Source organism: Sminthopsis crassicaudata, chromosome 3, assembly GCF_048593235.1.
Source record: "Sminthopsis crassicaudata isolate SCR6 chromosome 3, ASM4859323v1, whole genome shotgun sequence".
Classification (NCBI taxonomy): domain Eukaryota; kingdom Metazoa; phylum Chordata; class Mammalia; order Dasyuromorphia; family Dasyuridae; genus Sminthopsis; species Sminthopsis crassicaudata.
Window position 1 is genome coordinate 490,046,183 of NC_133619.1, and position 17,885 is coordinate 490,064,067.

Below are 17,885 nucleotides of genomic sequence, written 5' to 3' on the forward strand. Positions count from 1 at the left end.
ACAAGGTTATAGGGCATATCAGAAAGAGCTCTTCGTTTTTTTCTGTATCCAACTAATGATGATTCTTATGATATTTACTTTAACAGATCTCACACAGAGTGTTTACCCTTGATGTAGTCCTAGCTCTCTTGGAACGTCCTGAAAGAGAGTTGGTTAGTTCCCTCTCCCAGGAAGAGCAGAAGTTTTTAAAGCACAAATTTTTAGTTCAAGAACTGATGTTTGGACGTTGTTCAGACAAGGCACCTACTGTTCGTAGCAAGGCACTCTCGAGTTTTGTTCACTGTCTGGAGATGTCAACTACTGTTGTCTCGGATAACATATTGGAGATTTTGCAAGGTAGTGTGCAGGCTGCAATGTATATGGTTAAAATTTTTTTTTTTATTTTGTTGAAATGTCAAGAATTTAGACAGTTTTATTATAGGGGATATGTAAAAAGAATATTCTCCAAATAGATATTGTAGGATATCTTTATACCTTCTTATAATACCTTTTCTAGTAAATTTGGTTTTCTGATTTGTTTTTAAATAGACTTGTCTATTTGTTAGAGTTGAAGAATTTAAACAGGTCTGTATTGCCAAATGTTTGTTTAGATTGTTAGCTGTTTTTGTTTTCAAGGATTGTCATCTTTTATTAAATGTAGATATGACTACTGTCCATATACATTTAGTCTTTTGTGTTTAGGCTTAGCTTATTAATTATCTTGGTTTTGATGGCTATATGTTTCACTGTGATGTATGCTAATGAATTTTCTATTTGTTCAGCCTCAAGTCATGCTGCCTCACAGGTGGATAGTTGTCCAACCACTTTACTGGGAAGCGCAGAAGGTAATGGACCAAAATTTCAAAAACTGGCTTTTATTAATTGGCTCTTATCTAGATAAATTATCACATATTTTAAGTAAGTATATTATTCTTTTTTGGCTTTAGAGTTTTATATTTATATAATGTTGTAATTATTGCTTGATAAAAGAAATTGACTTTATTATTAGTGGAAAAATAAAGTAGTTACAATAGTGACATGCCATACTCATGTTGTTGTGGTGCTAGCGGTAGTGGAGAGGTGTGAGAATTGAGGTGGGGAAATCCACTCTGGTCTCAGCAGGTCCAGTGGGAAAGCATTCGAAAACCCGAAGAGTGAGTGGCAGAAAAGAGATTTATTGTTCACTAAGAAGGAGGCTTTTTAGTGGGCAAATTCCTGATTAGGAATTTGGCAAAAGGTGTGTTAACAGACCCCTGTTTTATGGGCAAATGTTGGCTTGGGGCTGGGACCTGTCTGGGTTAATCAATAAGGACCATCAGACAGAGATGTCTGATTGAATAAAGTCATTTTGAAGACTTTTCCCCAGAGTCTGGGAATTCCCTGAAGGGAATCCAGGCTACCCCCAAAAGATCTCAGTTTCAATGGGGGACTGATTTGACCAAGGTCTCAGATTGAAGCCACTTAACTTGGGAAGGGCTTGTCTAGAAAAGGTATGCTTTTCCCCTGGGAGAGCCTGAGACCTCAAATCTCTCTTCTTTTACAGATTAAAGACACAGTTTCAGGGTTCACCTTTGTCAATGTTATCAAATAAATGGTGTAATAATTTTCTGCCTTAATTTTTTTTCTCTGTTTTTATTGTCTTTGAAGTTCCTTCTAATTGTCCAAGAAAGACACATAGTACTTTTAAAACAATAGATGTTTCAGATACTGATTGTGGTGGTGAAAGAATTGGATTTGATGGTAAGTCAAGTTGTGCTACTCTGCAAAAACTTGAGATTTAAATAGTATTTAATTTGATTTCAGGCAGCCTTAAGCAATAATTTCATTTTATGGATCTAATATGACTGAATCCCTCATTGTAGTAGTAAAGTCTTTTTGCTTAAAAGCATAGCTCTGATTTATTAAAGATACTGTTAGGTTTGTGATGTTACATGGTATTTTATTTCACAAGTTTTGTTTTGTTTTGTTTTGTTTTTTTAAATATGGTGCCAATGGATAGAGCACTGGCCCTGAAATCAGGAGGACCTGAGTTCAAATCCAACCTTGGACACTTAGCACTAACTATCTGTGTGATTCTGGGCAAGTCACTTATTTCCAATTGCATTACCAAAAAAAAAAGTTTTCTTTTGTACTGAAACCAGAAATCACCAATAATATTTAGCAAAACTTAGGAAGTAGTTTATTCTCAATAAAGACAATTGTTGTGTGATTTCTAAGTTATATGTAAGCTCAAAAGTCTATTCATTGGAGAGTGTCATTTGTTTGGAGAATTGGGAGGGTTAGGAAAGAGACCAGAATACTTTACTCTGTAAAAATCCCATTATTTTCATTATCTAACCAGTCATAGGTTGTTTTGACTAAACTCCATGATTAAGATCTCATTACTTTGTGAAATGTATATTTAAATACCTACAAAATTGCCCATTTAGAATCTTTTTCTACTAGTCAGTTTGGTCAGGAATGATGATCACTAATCACTTAATGAATCAGTTACCTGTATTGTTTATGTACTGACTTTACATTGTTAATTTGTCCTTGTTTATAGTTTGCTTAAATCAAAACTACAACTGGAAAAAACACTAGTTTTGGAGCCAGAGAATGGGGAGGGGGAGTTTCAAATACTACCATTGTGACTTTAAGTGTTAAGTCACTTAACTTTGAAAATTTTCCAATTTTTCCTGTATATGTCTTGTTTTTACATAGTTATTTGCATATATTATAGTGTGGGCTTTTTGAAAGTATTTTTGCTTTTCTTTATATCTACAGTGCTTAATATAGTGCCTGGCACATAGCAGATGCGTAATAAATGTTTATTGTTTGATTGATTGGTATTTAGTTTGCATTTAATAAAAATGCAGATGACTGGACTTCATCTTCCTGATCCCTAATTTTCCCATCTATAAAACGAGGGGATTAAATTGCATGGCTTTTGTGAGACCCTAAATCTCTTGCCCTATGGCCACTAGGCCTGTGTTTACATTTACATGACATTTTTCAGTTTATGGATGCAGAGAAATAAAGTTAATTAAATATCCACAGTGATAGGACTTTGCCACTTAGTATAGAGTCAGGACTTAAGATTTAGGCCTTCTGAGTATAAATGCAATGTTCTTTCTATTATGTCATGTTACCTATGTCATTTGGGGTGTTAAGTAGTTTCAATTTGTGTCAGGGTATGATATCTACCCTGGGTATAATGCAGCTGCTGATTATAGTTATACTGACAGAGCCCAAAGTATCTTGCAATCTTTTCATTGTCTACAAGGTTCAGTAGAAAGAAAAGTAGATTTGAATTCTACTCAGTTCTTTTATGGTCTTACTCTGTGAACTTACATATTTTACTTACCTTATTTGGCTTTACTGTCCTTGTGTAAAATGAGAATAATGCTCTTTGTGATATCTGACTTAAGGGGATATTGTGGGGATTGGGATATACTTTGAAATGTGCTTTACAAATGCAAAGGATTACAGTTATTCAAATTAATATTCATCACAGTTTAGGAAGACTTTTTTGTGACCTTATAGAGTTGGTTTCAGTGTGCTTGATAATAATATGTTCCACTCAAGTTAAATTCTAAATCTGAATTTGCCATTTATATATTTTATTGAATCCATGGATTTACAAAATGTTAACTAAGTCAAAACTGTTTTGAATGTTTTTGTTGATGCCAGACTTCCTTTTTGCAAATTACAGATTTACTATTGCATAGCTTTTTTTTTCCCCTCCTGTTTTCCCCATCTTACACTTTCTATTATATTTCCAGTTGATTTCTTAGACTCAATACAAACACTCAGACTAAAATTTTCTACTGATGTTATGTAATGATGTTATTGATTTGGTTGATTTTGGTATTTCTAAATAGGAAATGATATCCTGATCATGCTGAGACAAAGAATTGGGGATGAGAAGACCAACGTCAGAAAATCTGCACTTCAGGTGTGCCTTTTCTCAAAACTTTATTATGTAAATAGTCAGCACAAGAACCTTCATAGCAGAGGAGAGGCATACTAAAAGCCTATATTAAACTAAAAGTTTCTTATTGGCTTTTATTTATAGAAAATTAGAACTTTGATATCCTTGGTTCCTAATTCTTCCTTTTGTTCCCTTCTTATGTATATCATTCATCATAATCACCCAAAATGAGATATATATATATATATATATATATATATGTCTGAGTATATAATTGTATGATTTTGTAACTTCTAGAGTAAGTATAGAAGGAAGCAGAGACAATCAGGGCAGTTTTAAAATAATATGGAGAATTGATTAGATAATTTTAAAAAGTGCTGTGAAATGGAGAGTCAATTTTATATAGAAATCTTTTCTGTCTGCTCAATGTTTAGAAATGCTCTTTTGTGTTTAAAGTTCTGAATAATTTTTTTTTTTTTAAATGCGACTTCCAGGTGTTGGTTAGTATTATGAAACACAGTCAGATCCCATGTACCCAAGAAGACTTATCAACACTGCAGGATCGCTGCCGGGATCCTGCAGTTTCTGTTCGAAAGCAAGCACTGCAATCTCTTACTGATCTTCTTATGGTGAGGTGATGAGTATTATAGGGTCCTTAATTGTATAAGATTTGAAAAAAAAATTTTGTCTTAACAAATGTTACATATTTGATTATTAGAAACTCTATGTAGTCCATTAAATAGCTCTCTATATGAAGAGAAAGTGGGAGGCTTAAACCTTAATTCCATCTGGTTTGCCATATTCCACCTGAAAATGTTAGGTACTTATTCCAGATAATCTTGCCAATTAACCTTCTCTTGATTTTTGCTAAGCTGAAAATGCTCATATACAAAACCAATAAATTTTTCTTTATCTAATTTGGTTGAGTCAGAGTCTGAATCAATTTTTAAATAAAACTAAAATATGAAGATGGTGTTATCATGAAAGCAGCTTCATTTAAACCATGTATAATTTAGTTAAAAGCATAGCTGCTGGAGCACTTTGAAAGCATGTTTATTTTCTGTATTTCATGCCAGAAAGCATAAAGCAATAAATACATTGATCACTTCTTTATAGCAGCATGTAGTTTAATTGTTCCTTGGAATACATATTGATTTATGCTTTATCTTGGTCAGTATTTACTTCTGGATTGAATCTCTCATGATTTGACAGACTGACCTAATCTAATAATGATAAATTTTAATACTTGTTTTAAGATTTCTTCCTTTTTTTTTTTTTTTTTCTTTGCTGAGGCAGTTAAGTGACTTGCCCAGGGTCACACAGATAGGAAGTGTTAAGTGTCTGAGGACAGATTTGAACTCAGGTCCTCCTGAAATCGAGGCTGGTGTTCATCCACTATGCCACCTAACTGCCCTCTGTTTTAAGATTTCAACAGTCTTAAATTGTAGTAATCATACTAATGGTTTATAATAATATGTAGCTGAACTTTGTCTATTTTCCTTTCTTCTGGCCACCTATATGCCATAAATGCTTAAATATTTTTAATAGTTGCCTCCACTTTTTTTTGCTTATGTTTCAACTCTTTAAGTTCTTGATCACAAGTTCACTAGCTTTTTCTTTGATTTCATTTGAAGGTTGGAATTAATAGCTTCAATTAGAAGCTCAGTAGTATAGGGAATAAAGCACTGGACCTGGACTCAGGAAGGACCTGAGTTCAAAAGTGGCCTCAAATACTTAATATCTGTGTGAGTCTAGACAAGTCATTTTATCTCCTTCTACTTTCATTTTCTCAGCTATAAAATGGGGATTATACTAGAACTCACCTCCTAGAATAGGTGTGAGGATCAAATGAGATAATATTTACAAAGTGCTCAGTGTAGTACTTAGCAAAGAGCAAGTTATAAATAAATGTTTATTCTCTTCACTTCCACTTTTCTTTAAGGTTCAACACAAAAATGTCTTGATACAGAAAGCCTGGCTGACTGGAATCATCCCGGTTGTGATGGACACTGAGAGCACTGTGCAGGAGAAGGCTTTGGAGTGTCTTGACCAGCTTGTGTTGCAACACATTAAGCACTATAGTAAATTCCAAAGTGAAGATAGTAACCAGATGTTAGCATGGGATCTCCTTACTCTCCTCTCTTCAGAAAGCCAGGAACTGAGGTATATCAGTTTTACAGCTCATTTTTCTTTAAGAAGGACAATTTGAATTTTTGTAGTTCTAATTCCATAAACCTTCTTGTAGCAGTTAAATTTTTATGGGCCTTTTAATCATTTTTTGCTTTCATTGAAGGCTTTTCAGTTTCTTGCCATCTTAAAATGTATACTTTTTAAATATAGTACTTTTCATAAAGATTTTACAAGTATAAAATGTTGTAGATTGGTGACTTGTAGCTTGAGCTCTTTGTAATATATTGATTGATTTTAAAAGCATCACAATATTGTTTAAGCTTCTAATTTACTGTGATAACTAGTTCTTTATTCTTATTTTTGTGTATTTCATTCATTTCCACCCATTCTTTTCTGTTGCCTTCCCCTCATTCTCTCCATCCCTTTGCCATATTTTCTGGTCTCTACTCTACCAGTCAAATCTATTTCATATATCTTCATTCTCTCCCTTTCCTTTGATTCTTCCCCATGTAACCTCATACATATACCATGTAAAGTTCTGTTGTCTTTTGATTGCGATTGTTCTCTGAGGGCAGATTTCTTGGGGAGCTTCTGGGGAGGCAGCCTTAGATTTAATTCCAGTACCAGTAATCCCCAAAATGCAGCCAGGAGTTAAAGTCCAGATCCTATATTGTGTCCTTCAAAGTCTTGAATCTTTTCCTGTCAGAATGTCTCCAGCCAACTTCAGTCTCTAGCTCCCTCTGAATCCAAAGCCTCCAGTCAGCACGAAGGTAGACATGGGAATGAATCAGACTCTGCCTCAGAGAGTGTGGGATTGTGGGTTTCCCAGAAGTCAATCCTAGTTGTGAATCTCCATGACTTATGAATCTGCCAGTCTTGCAAATCCACGGGACATCTTCTCCTTGACCCAATCCAGACTGACTTCTCCCAGACTGCCCCTCCCCACTGAGTCTTGGCTCCTTTTATTCTCCCAGAGAATGGGCTTGTGGGAACTCCTAAGGGGCCAATTTAAAACTGTAAACTACTTTTAAAGGTGTGAACTCTGAAGTAGAGAACTGTTAAGTATCAGACAACCAACTTAGCATCTAATAAAATCCTAACATACAGGTCTCTCCAATCTCCAAAAAAGCCTTTCTTTAACCTTTCTATCAAAATCACCTATTGTTCCATTTTTTTCTTTTTCTTTTTTTTTTTTTTTTAATTTTTTATTATTTTATATATATATTTTATAATATTATCCCTTGTATTCATTTTTCCAAATTATCCCCCCCTCCCTCTATTCCCTCCCCCCGATGACAGGCAATCCCATACATTTTACATGTGTTACAATATAGTCTAGGTACAATACATGTGTGCAAATATCATTTTCTTGTTGCACAATAAACATTAGAATCTGAAGGTACATGCAACCTGGGCAGACAGATATTAGTGCTAACAATTTACATTCACTTCCCAGTGTTTCTTCTCTGGGTGTAGCTACCTCTGTCCATCATTGATCAACTGGAAGTGAGTTGGATCTTCTTTATGTTGAAGATTTCCACTTCCATCAGAATACATCCTCATACAGTATTGTTGTTGAAGTGTACAGTGATCTTCTGGTTCTGCTCATTTCACTCAGCATCAGTTGGTTTAAGTCTCTCCAGGCCTCTCTGTATTCCTCCTGCTGGTCATTTCTTACAGAGCAATAATATTCCATAACCTTCATATACTACAATTTACCCAACCATTCTCCAACTGATGAACATCCATTCATCTTCCAGTTTCTAGCTACAACAAAAAGAGCTGCCACAAACATTTTGGCACATATATGTCTCTTTCCGCTCTTTAGTATTTCTTTGGGATATAATCCCAGTAGTAGCGCTGCTGGGTCAAAGGGTATGCACAGTTTGATAACTTTTTGGGCATAGTTCCAAATTGCTCTCCAGAATGGCTGGATTCTTTCACAACTCCACCAGCAATGTATTAGTGTCCCAGTTTCCCCACATCCCCTCCAACATTCATCATTATTTGTTCCTGTCATCTTAGCCAATCTGACAGGTGTGTAGTGGTATCTCAGAGTGGTCTTAATTTGCATTTCTCTGATCAGTAGTGATTTGGAACACTCTTTCATGTGAGTGGATATATTTCAATTTCATCATCTGAGAATTGTCTGTTCATATCCTTTGACCATTTATCAATTGGAGAATGGTTCAGTTTCTTATAAATTAGGGTCAGTTCTCTATATATTTTGGAAATGAGACCTTTGTCAGAACCTTTGTTTTTAAAAATATTTTCCCAATTTGTTACTTCCCTTCTAATCTTGTTTGCATTAGTATTATTTGTACAGAAACTTTTTAGTTTGATGTAATCAAAATCTTCTATTTTGTGATCAATAATGATCTCTAGTTCTCCTCTGGTCAAAAATTCCTTCCTCCTCCACAAGTCTGAGAGGTAGATTATCCTCTGTTCCTCTAATCTATTTATTATCTCCCTCTTTATGCCTAAATCATGGACCCATTTTGATCTTATCTTGGTATATGGTGTTAAGTGTGGATCCATATCTAATTTCTGCCATACTAATTTCCAGTTTTCCCAACAGTTTTTTCCGAATAATGAATTTTTATCCCTAATGTTGGTATCTTTGGGTTTGTCAAAGATTAGGTTGCTATATATGTATCCTTTTTTGTCCTTTGTATCTAATCTGTTCCACTGATCTACCGGTCTATTTCTTAGCCAATACCAAATGGTTTTGGTGACTGCTGCTATATAATATAGCTTTAGATCAGGTACACTTAGACCACCTTCCTCTGAGTTTTTTTTTCATTAGTTCCCTTGCAATTCTTGACCTTTTATTCTTCCATATGAATTTTGTTGTTATTTTTTCTAGGTCATTGAAATAGTTTCTTGGGAGTCTGATTGGTATAGCACTAAATAAATAGATTAGTTTGGGGAGTATTGTCATCTTTATTATATTCGCTCGGCCTATCCAAGAGCACTGAATGTCTTTCCAATTATTTAAATCTGATTTTATTTTTGTGGCAAGTGTTTTGTAATTTTTCTCATATAATTCCTGACTTTTCTTTGGTAGATGGATTCCCAAATACTTTATACTCTCAACATTTGTTTGGAATGGAATTTCTCTTTGTATCTCTTGCTGTTGCATTTTGTTAGTGATATATAAAAATGCTGAGGATTTATGTGGATTTATTTTGTGTCCTGCCACTTTGCTGAAATTTTGAATTATTTCTAGTAGCTTTTTAGCAGAGTCTTTGGGGTTCTCTAAGTATACCATCATGTCATCTGCAAAAAGTGATAGTTTAATTTCCTCATTTCCTACTCTAATTCCTTGAATCTCTGTCTCGGCTCTTATTGCCGAGGCTAGAGTTTCTAGTACTATATTGAATAGTAATGGTGATAGTGGGCAACCTTGTTTCACTCCTGATCTTACTGGGAAAGGTTGCAGTTTATTTCTATTGCATATTATGCTTACTGAAGGTCTTAAATATATGCTCCTGATTATTCTAAGGAATAGTCCATTTATTCCTATACTCTCAAGAGTTTTTAGTAGGAATGGATGTTGGATTTTGTCAAATGCTTTTTCTGCATCTATTGAGATGATCATATGGTTCTTATTAATTTTATTATTAATATGGTCAATTATATTAATAGTTTTCCTAATATTGAACCAGCCCTGCATTCCTGGAATAAATCCTACTTGATCATAGTGTATTATCCTGGAGATGATTTTCTGAAGTCTTTTTGCTAATATCTTATTTAAGATTTTAGCATCAATATTCATTAAGGAGATTGGTCTATAATTTTCTTTCTCAGTTTTCGATCTACCTGGTTTAGGTATCAGTACCATGTCTGTGTCATAAAAGGAGTTTGGTAGGACTCCTTCATCCCCTATTTTTTCAAATAATTTATATAACATTGGGGCTAATTGTTCTTTAAATGTTTGGTAGAATTCACATGTGAATCCATCTGGCCCTGGGGATTTTTTCCTGGGGAGTTGATTAATAGCTTGTTCTATTTCTTTTTCTGAAATGGGACTATTTAAGCAATTTATCTCCTCCTCTGTTAATCTAGGGAGCCTATATTTTTGGAGGAAGTCATCCATTTCACTTAAGTTATCAAATTTATTGGCATAAAGTTGGGCAAAGTAACTCCTTATTATTTCTCTAATTTCCTCTTCATTGGTGGAAAGATCCCCCTTTTCATTTGTAAGACTATCAATTTGATTTTCCTCTTTCTTTTTTTTGATCAAATTTACCAAAGGTTTATCTATTTTATTGGCTTTTTCATAAAACCAACTCTTGGTTTTATTTATTAATTCAATAGTTTTTTTACTTTCAATATTATTGATTTCTCCTTTTAATTTTTGTATTTCAAGTTTAATTTTTGGTTGGGGGTTTATAATTTGGTCTTTTTCTAGCCTTTTAAGTTGTAAGCCCAATTCGTTAATCTTCTCTTTCTCTATTTTCTTCAAATAAGCCTCTAAAGATATAAAATTTCCCCTTATTACTGCTTTAGCTGCATCCCAAAGATTTTGATATGATGTCTCATCATTGTCATTATCTTGGGTGAAATTGTTAATTGTTTCTATAATTTGCTCTTTCACCCAGTCATTCTTTAAGATGAGATTATTCAGTTTCCAATTACTTTTTGTTCCATTTACCCCTAACTTTTTACTGAATGTAGCTTTTATTGCATTGTGATCTGAGAAGAAGGGATTTATTATTTCTGCCTTCCTACATTTAATTTTGAGATCTTTATGTCCTAATATATGGTCTAATATATGAGTATAGTGTGACATTATTATGCTTTAAGAAATGACTTGTGATTTCAGGGAATCCTTGATAGTATGAATTGACACAAAATTAAATAGAATAATTTACAAGGGCAGCCACAATGTAAACATTTAACTCAGGTCAAAGCAGTGTTCATCTATGTTTCCAGAGGATCTGTGTTAAAGCATGTTCCCCATTTCCTGTTAGAGGGAGTTAGACACAAAGTGGAGAAAGAAACGTATCCCTTTGGTCATGGACACTGAGAATTAATTTTGCTTTTACTAATTTTTTGCAAGAGGGTTTTTGTTTGTTTGTTTTTTGTTTTTTGTTTTTTTTGGATTGTCTTTTGGTTTGCAATTGGGGCAGAGGATAGCAGTCAGAGTTAGCAATAGTGGACCACTGAAGTATTTTTTTAAATGCACAGAGGAGAATAGGGTCTTAGTAGGAAGTAAAACAAGTAGGACAGTATTCAAAGTAACATGACGGTATTCAAAGTAACATGTAGACTCTCATATACATACACGTATATATGTATATGAGAGTCTACATGTTACTTTGAATACTGTCCTACTTATTTTACATATATGATTTATTTACATATATATATATATTTATTTTTAACGAAAGTATTTAGAAATGTAGATTCATTGTTTCATGTATAATCCTCTTTTTTTTTTCTGCTGTGTGTTTGGAATTGCCCTTTTTGGGGGACAAGTTCAAGTTCAGAAGTTTATCAGTGTTTAAATTTTCAATAAGAAAAATTAGAATAAAAAAAGATAGGTTAGAATCAGATTAAGAAGATATTTAATTGTTAAATAGAAGAGTATATTTTTTATTCTACAGGTAGAGAGTGACATGGTCAGACTCTATGCATCAGAAATCTCAAACTGAGCTTTCCAAATTGGCAAACTACTTTTGCCCAGAACTTTAGATAGCCTCAGATACCACACAACTGAAGCTTCTCTCCTTTGTTTGTTCTTTATTTCTTCTCCTTTATGGGCTTCTTATCTTCTTCACAAGCCATTAATGGGTGTATTATGTATATATCTGTCCTTGACACTCTTCCTTGTTGGTACTTTAACATTCTTGTTCCTTGCCATACCTTCAGCCAATATCTCTAGGCAGGTAAAGACTTTCGTCTTCCTAATGTACTTCTTTAATGCTTAGAAGAAATTTTTGCTTAGACCTCAGGTTTATGTCCCAATCTCTACATAATTCAAAAGAAAATTCAAAAGTCTCTCCTGTAAATCTACTCTGTGTCTCAGTATTTATCTCAGGGACACCATCATTCACCTAATCTTTTCAGTTTAAGGTTTTGGCATTATCTTTGATTTTTTTTTTCCACAGCTTTTGACATTTATTAAAATCCATCAATTCCATTCTTTCACATGTATATCTTCAGTGTGTATTCAATGGCACCATATTTATGTAGTCCTTCATTACTGTACTCTCTGGAATGTCATAAAAGCCTTCTTATAGGTCTTCCATCTCCCATCCATCTGTCTCTTTCTACAAGATCATTTTCCTCATGCATTAAAACTGTGTTCAAAAGTCTTTATTGGTTTCTAATATTACTTCTTGAATAAAAGAATTCAAGTTGTTCTGAGTCTGTGCTGCCATATCATACTGGCCTTAGTGCTATCACTTCCCTCCCTAAATTTTCCTGCTGCCATCAGAGTGCCAGTGTTTCCTGCCCTGCCATGTCCCTTGAACTTTCATGCTTCTCTCTCTCTTGCCTATGCTTGGTTTTCTTAGCCTATGAAGACCCTTCTGGGTCAGAATCTCTGATTACACAAATGTCATGGCTTATGTCATTTCCTTCATTAAGCAAGCCATTCCTTATTGCCCTCATTGTGACCACCTTTTTTCTCTTTGATTATATTTATATTCTGTTTTGTGGCTCTAATGTTTCTGTTGTGTAATAGTAAACATCATAGACATATCTTTATATTTGGTTCCCAGTGAGGTTCATAATACCAGGAATCATATCTTAATTAAAGTTTATCGTTGCAGTTGTAGGCACACAATGGGTGCTATGAACTTAACTGTGCTTGGTGCCGGGATATTTCTCTAACTATTAATGCCAACATTTAGTCATTTTTTAGGATGTACATTATGTGCAAAGTACAGGTAAAAGGTACTGTGGGAAAATAAACATAATACATGCTATAGGATTTTGAGAGAAGACTATATCACTTTGAGCTGAGGTGATCAGTGTGGCTTCACAAAAGAGTATGAGGACTTCAGTAACACTCCCTGGCTGTGTAACCCTGAGCAAGTCACTTAACCCCAACTGCCTCACCAAAAGGGAAAAAAAAATTAAAAAGAGATACCATTTGACAAAGACTTGAAAAGATGGGGAGGGAGAATTGTTTTAGGTAGAGATAGGATGATGGGGCAAGGCATTCCAGGCTTGGGAAACAGCATGAGCACAAAGATGGAAGCAGTCAAGGAAACCTGTCATGTTTATAATTCCCAAAGAGGTAAGGAAAGCAAATTGAACAGTTTGAATGGATTAGAGGCATTATTTGGGATGTAAAAGAAGGAAGCAGGCCAGCAAAGCAGACAGAAAGATTCATTAAGGAGATAATTGGAAAAAACTTTAGAAGTGTTTTGTTACAAAAGACAAGGGGTATGAGCTCCAATAAAAAGAAAAGAAAAAGGGTGTGTATGTGTTTGTGTCTATATCTGTATTTGATGAAATAATGCTAGATGCTACACAGAATTTAAGGACAATGGAAATATGAAAGTAATTATATTTGGTGACAAGGAGAATCTTTAAAGAGTATTTTTTAGTAGGGTGATAAGAAGGAATCGATTATAGGAGATGAAGGTGAGAATAGATAGTCATAAAGTAAAGAACTGAGGAAAAAGTAGAAGGGAAAGAAAATACATGCTAGTTGATTTTTTTTTAAAAAAGTAAAATAAAATAGAAATCATTTAAAGGCTAAGTAATGGAAGTAAGATTAGGATACATACTCCAGGGATTTGGCGGAGAAAGGAAGAAGAGAAATCAGATTGTAACTAGAGAAACAATAGAATCAAGTCAAGTTTTTTTCAATATAAGGGATATTGTGTGTGTGTGTGTGTGTTTGATGGAAAACCGAGAGGATCTAGTAGAAAGGGAGAAACTGAAGATAATAGAAATAGTGAAAAATTGAGAGAAGATTCTAGGGAAAATATAAGGTATTAATGCTGTGTAGTAAACCTCTGTTGTTCTGTAGTAGAAATTCGGAAAACCAACTTTATTTAAAAAAATTTTTTTTGAGACATTGAGTATACTGAGAGAAAATTAATGCCCAGGAAAATTCTAGGATGTTAATGACAACAATATTTATTGGGCAAAGAAAACTTCTAGAATAACATCAAGTTAAAATGGACTAATTATTTACTTGGAGCCAAAGGAGAGCATCAGTAAGATGTCAAATTGTAGAAGATAAGGAAATGGTCAATAGAGAAGAGACATTTAGAATTTGAGATCTCAGGAGTAAAGTAGTACAATAAAGATCTTATTTTATATGTAAATTACAATGATGTAATTTCAGGTAATTTTTTATAGCTTTTTTTTATTTTCACAAGAAGGAATATCTCTTAACAGGATTAGAATTGCAAAGTTTTAACTATTTTGGATAAGTTAGTAACTTTTGTGCTTCATTGTCATCAAATGGTTTGGGAATAATGAGAATAATACTTTTTAAGACATCTTTAATCTTTGATTTGATAATTATATAATATTATGATTATAGTGATAGGCAAGAGACTTGCGAATTTTCTATGGTACATTGAAAATTTCATGAGATAAGCTAATGATAATTTTAAACAGTTTATTTTAATAGTGTTACTACTATAAATGTATGTATATATTTTATACTTATGTTGTGTGTTGCTTATTTTATTATTGTTGCTTTTCTGCATTCTATGATAATTTCCACTTTTTTAAATTAGAAAATCTATATTAAATTACTAGCAGCTTCAAATAGCAGTTAATCAGGGGAGGAGAAAACAACTACTTGTATATTTATAGTTAGTACTATATGTTCCTCTCCACTCAAATGTACAATATGGTATTTATCCTATGATTAATTTGACCTTGTTTTGCTTTTTTTTTCTCCAAAATGCTGTGGTAGAAAGCAAGAAAAGAGATAGTTTAAACATGACAGAGCAATACATTGAGATAAATTGGCAGCATTTTACTTATTCTAATTTTTTTTTAAAGAGGGGAAGGATTTTGATATAGACTCTAATAGTATTAGCTATTCATACAAAAAAACTTTGGGCAAAATAAATTTGATTAAATTTAAATGCTAAGATGCTCTACCAATTCTTCTAAAATCAGAAAACTTCCATCTTTGCTATGATTATACAACTGCTGGACCTGGTCTTATAATATAAGTGACCTGTTCTGAAGCTTTGTAATAGAGTTTTTATGAAAAGCTTGAAACTATGTAGTAGATTTTTGTGATTTTGTGTGTAGATTTGGGGAGAGGAAGGGCAGGAAGAGGTGTTTTGTTTTGCTTTAAAGGCAAAAGTTGTCATGGTTAGATTTTGTGTGAATAAATAAACTGGGATTGGGTATATGGTGAGAAATCTAATTTATTTTGTATAATAAAATTGGAATGGATCTCTCTTGGTGTTTTATAAGCCATGAGCCAGTATCTCTATATAGTTGTTTTGTATGCTACCAAAACCTAATCCAATTGCAAATATCCTGTAATTCATAATCTGAGCCTATGTGTGATATTTATAAATTTAATAATGCTTTGTCTTCTTTTTACTAGCCGTTATTTAAATAAAGCCTTTCACATGTGGTCTAAGAAAGATAAATTCTCATCTACTTTTATAAATAATGTGATATCCCATACTGAAACGGAACACTCAGCGCCAGCCTGGATGTTGCTCTCAAAGGTTGCTTGCTCATCACCTAAACTGGATTACACCAAAATAATTGAATCTTGGGAGAGAATCAGTGGGTATGTATGTTCTTAATTTAGTTATTGATTGGTGCTGAAAATAGATCCAAACTAGTTTCTTACTCCAGTACAGGGAATTTACTATTTCATAAATATTAAGATTCAAGGTACTTTATTTAAATTTTATTATGAAAATTAATATTAAAAAAAACCATTTTCTAGTACATTATTCCATTTAGAATTTCCTAAAACATGACTTCTAGCATCAGTAACAACAGAGGGAATGATATTGTTTTTCTCAGCAGTATACTTTTTTTAGCTTCATTCCAGGTGTTTTTCTTTTACCATCTTCTAGGCAACAGAATACTAATTCTGACATTACAGGACATGTTCTATGTGTAATCGGGCATATTGCAAAGCACCTACCTAGGCGAACCCAAGAAGAGCTGACTGGTAAATATAGCTGTAGTCTTATTAAAAAAAAACTTTTGCTTTTCAATTTAGTTGCATTTTTTAAAACTGAAATTTCAAGTGGTTTAATCTCCTTTTTAGATGTCATCAAATGTAAACTGAGAGAGTTTCAGTGGCCTCCAGGGGTGATTAGTTCAGCTGTTGATGTTCTACAAAAACTCTGCCATGCATTTGTAGAGACGACTGAGGAGGAACAGGTAAAGTTATGATTGACTTCCCCTTCCCCCCCCAGACACATACACACTCATTCTCATTCTCTCATTCTCTCTCTCTCTCTCTCTCTCTCTCTCTCTCTCTCTCTCTCTCTCTCTCTCTCTCTCTCTCTATTAAATCAATGTTTCCTATTTGGCTAAAGAATCATTTTGACTCTAGAAAATATTTCTGTTTTTCTTAAAATGTACTAGTGCTTACAAAATAGTTCATCGTTCCTTTCCTAATTTGCCCCCTTTTCTCGAATTTCCTGATTTCTGTCGAGGTTATTAATGTCCTACCTATCACATGGTTCCTAATTTTAGTAACTCTTCCTTCAACCTAATCCCACATATCCACTCAGTTGCCAGATTTTATCACATCTATCACCCCAACATCTCTCACATCTGCTCTCTTCTGTATACTCGTAAGACTCTAAACTAGTCTAAGCCTCTGTCGTATCTCTCTTAGATTATTATAGGAGCCTCCTGATTGGTCTTTATGCCTAAAGTTTTCCCCCTTTCTAATTCATATACTATACAGCTTCCAAAGTGATTCTTTTAAAGCATAAGTCTGATAGTGTCACTTCTCTAATTAATAAAATTCAATTACTTCCTGTCTTTAAAATCAGACTTAAGCATTTCTTCCCAATTTAATCTCAAACTGCTTTACTAGTATGATTATACATTTACTTTCATTCCCTTAATTCATTCATAGTTCAGTCAAACATGTGATGTTCCATTTCTTGTCTCGGTGCCTTGGCATTGGCTGCCTAACATCTCTGGAAGGTATATTCTTCACAACTCTGCCTGTTAAAGTTCCTTATTTCTCTCAAAAATCAAGCTCATATTCTACATGAAACTTCTACTGATTCTGCACCGCCCCCATTTATTCCCCCACCCCAGCTAATAGTGCCTCCTCTTCCAAAATCATCTTGTATTTCTTTTGTAAATATTTTGTGCATAATTACATATATGCATACCATTTCCCCTAACAGGATATAAATGTCATGAGGGCAAGGACTGTCTTATTTTTGTTTTTGTACCGTTCCCCCCCCATATCTAGCACAGTTATCTTTTAGATTCTTTTCATTTCTGAGATTTTATGAATTGTATGTGTCTATTGTAAATATCTTTAGTAGATGAACAGATTGATAGTACCAAATTTTTATATACCCACTTATGTATTTTTTCTTTTCTTATTTTTTCTCTAGTTACCTTTTTTATTTATTTTTTATTTTTTTTAATTATACACTCATTTTTTACCTATTACCATATGAATCACATTGGGAGAGAAAAACTTGAACAAAAGGGAAAAACCAAGAGAAGAAAGAAAAAACACAAGAAAAAAAAGATAAAAATTATATGTGTTGATTCACATCCAGTGTTCATAGTTTTCTTTCTGAATGCAGCTGGTGTTTTCCATCCAAAGTTTATTGGGATTGTCTTAAAATCACTGAACTGCTTAGAAAAACCAAGTCTGTCATAGATGACCATTGCCCAATCCTTCTGGTGCTGTGTATAA

General features: G+C 33.6%; 1 protein-coding gene across 2 annotated transcripts in view; it reads left to right on the forward strand.

Moving 5' to 3' along the window:
• Positions 1-17,885, forward strand: part of NCAPD3 (non-SMC condensin II complex subunit D3) — a 113,168-nt gene that overhangs the window by 27,543 nt on the left and 67,740 nt on the right. For both annotated transcript variants that reach the window (XM_074303749.1, XM_074303750.1), the window contains exons 11-19: positions 87-336; positions 762-824; positions 1,627-1,719; positions 3,843-3,916; positions 4,387-4,521; positions 5,835-6,055; positions 15,570-15,761; positions 16,057-16,154; positions 16,254-16,369. In XM_074303749.1, the coding sequence (XP_074159850.1) occupies positions 87-336; positions 762-824; positions 1,627-1,719; positions 3,843-3,916; positions 4,387-4,521; positions 5,835-6,055; positions 15,570-15,761; positions 16,057-16,154; positions 16,254-16,369 (1,242 nt within the window). The remainder of the gene's footprint in view (positions 1-86; positions 337-761; positions 825-1,626; positions 1,720-3,842; positions 3,917-4,386; positions 4,522-5,834; positions 6,056-15,569; positions 15,762-16,056; positions 16,155-16,253; positions 16,370-17,885) is intronic.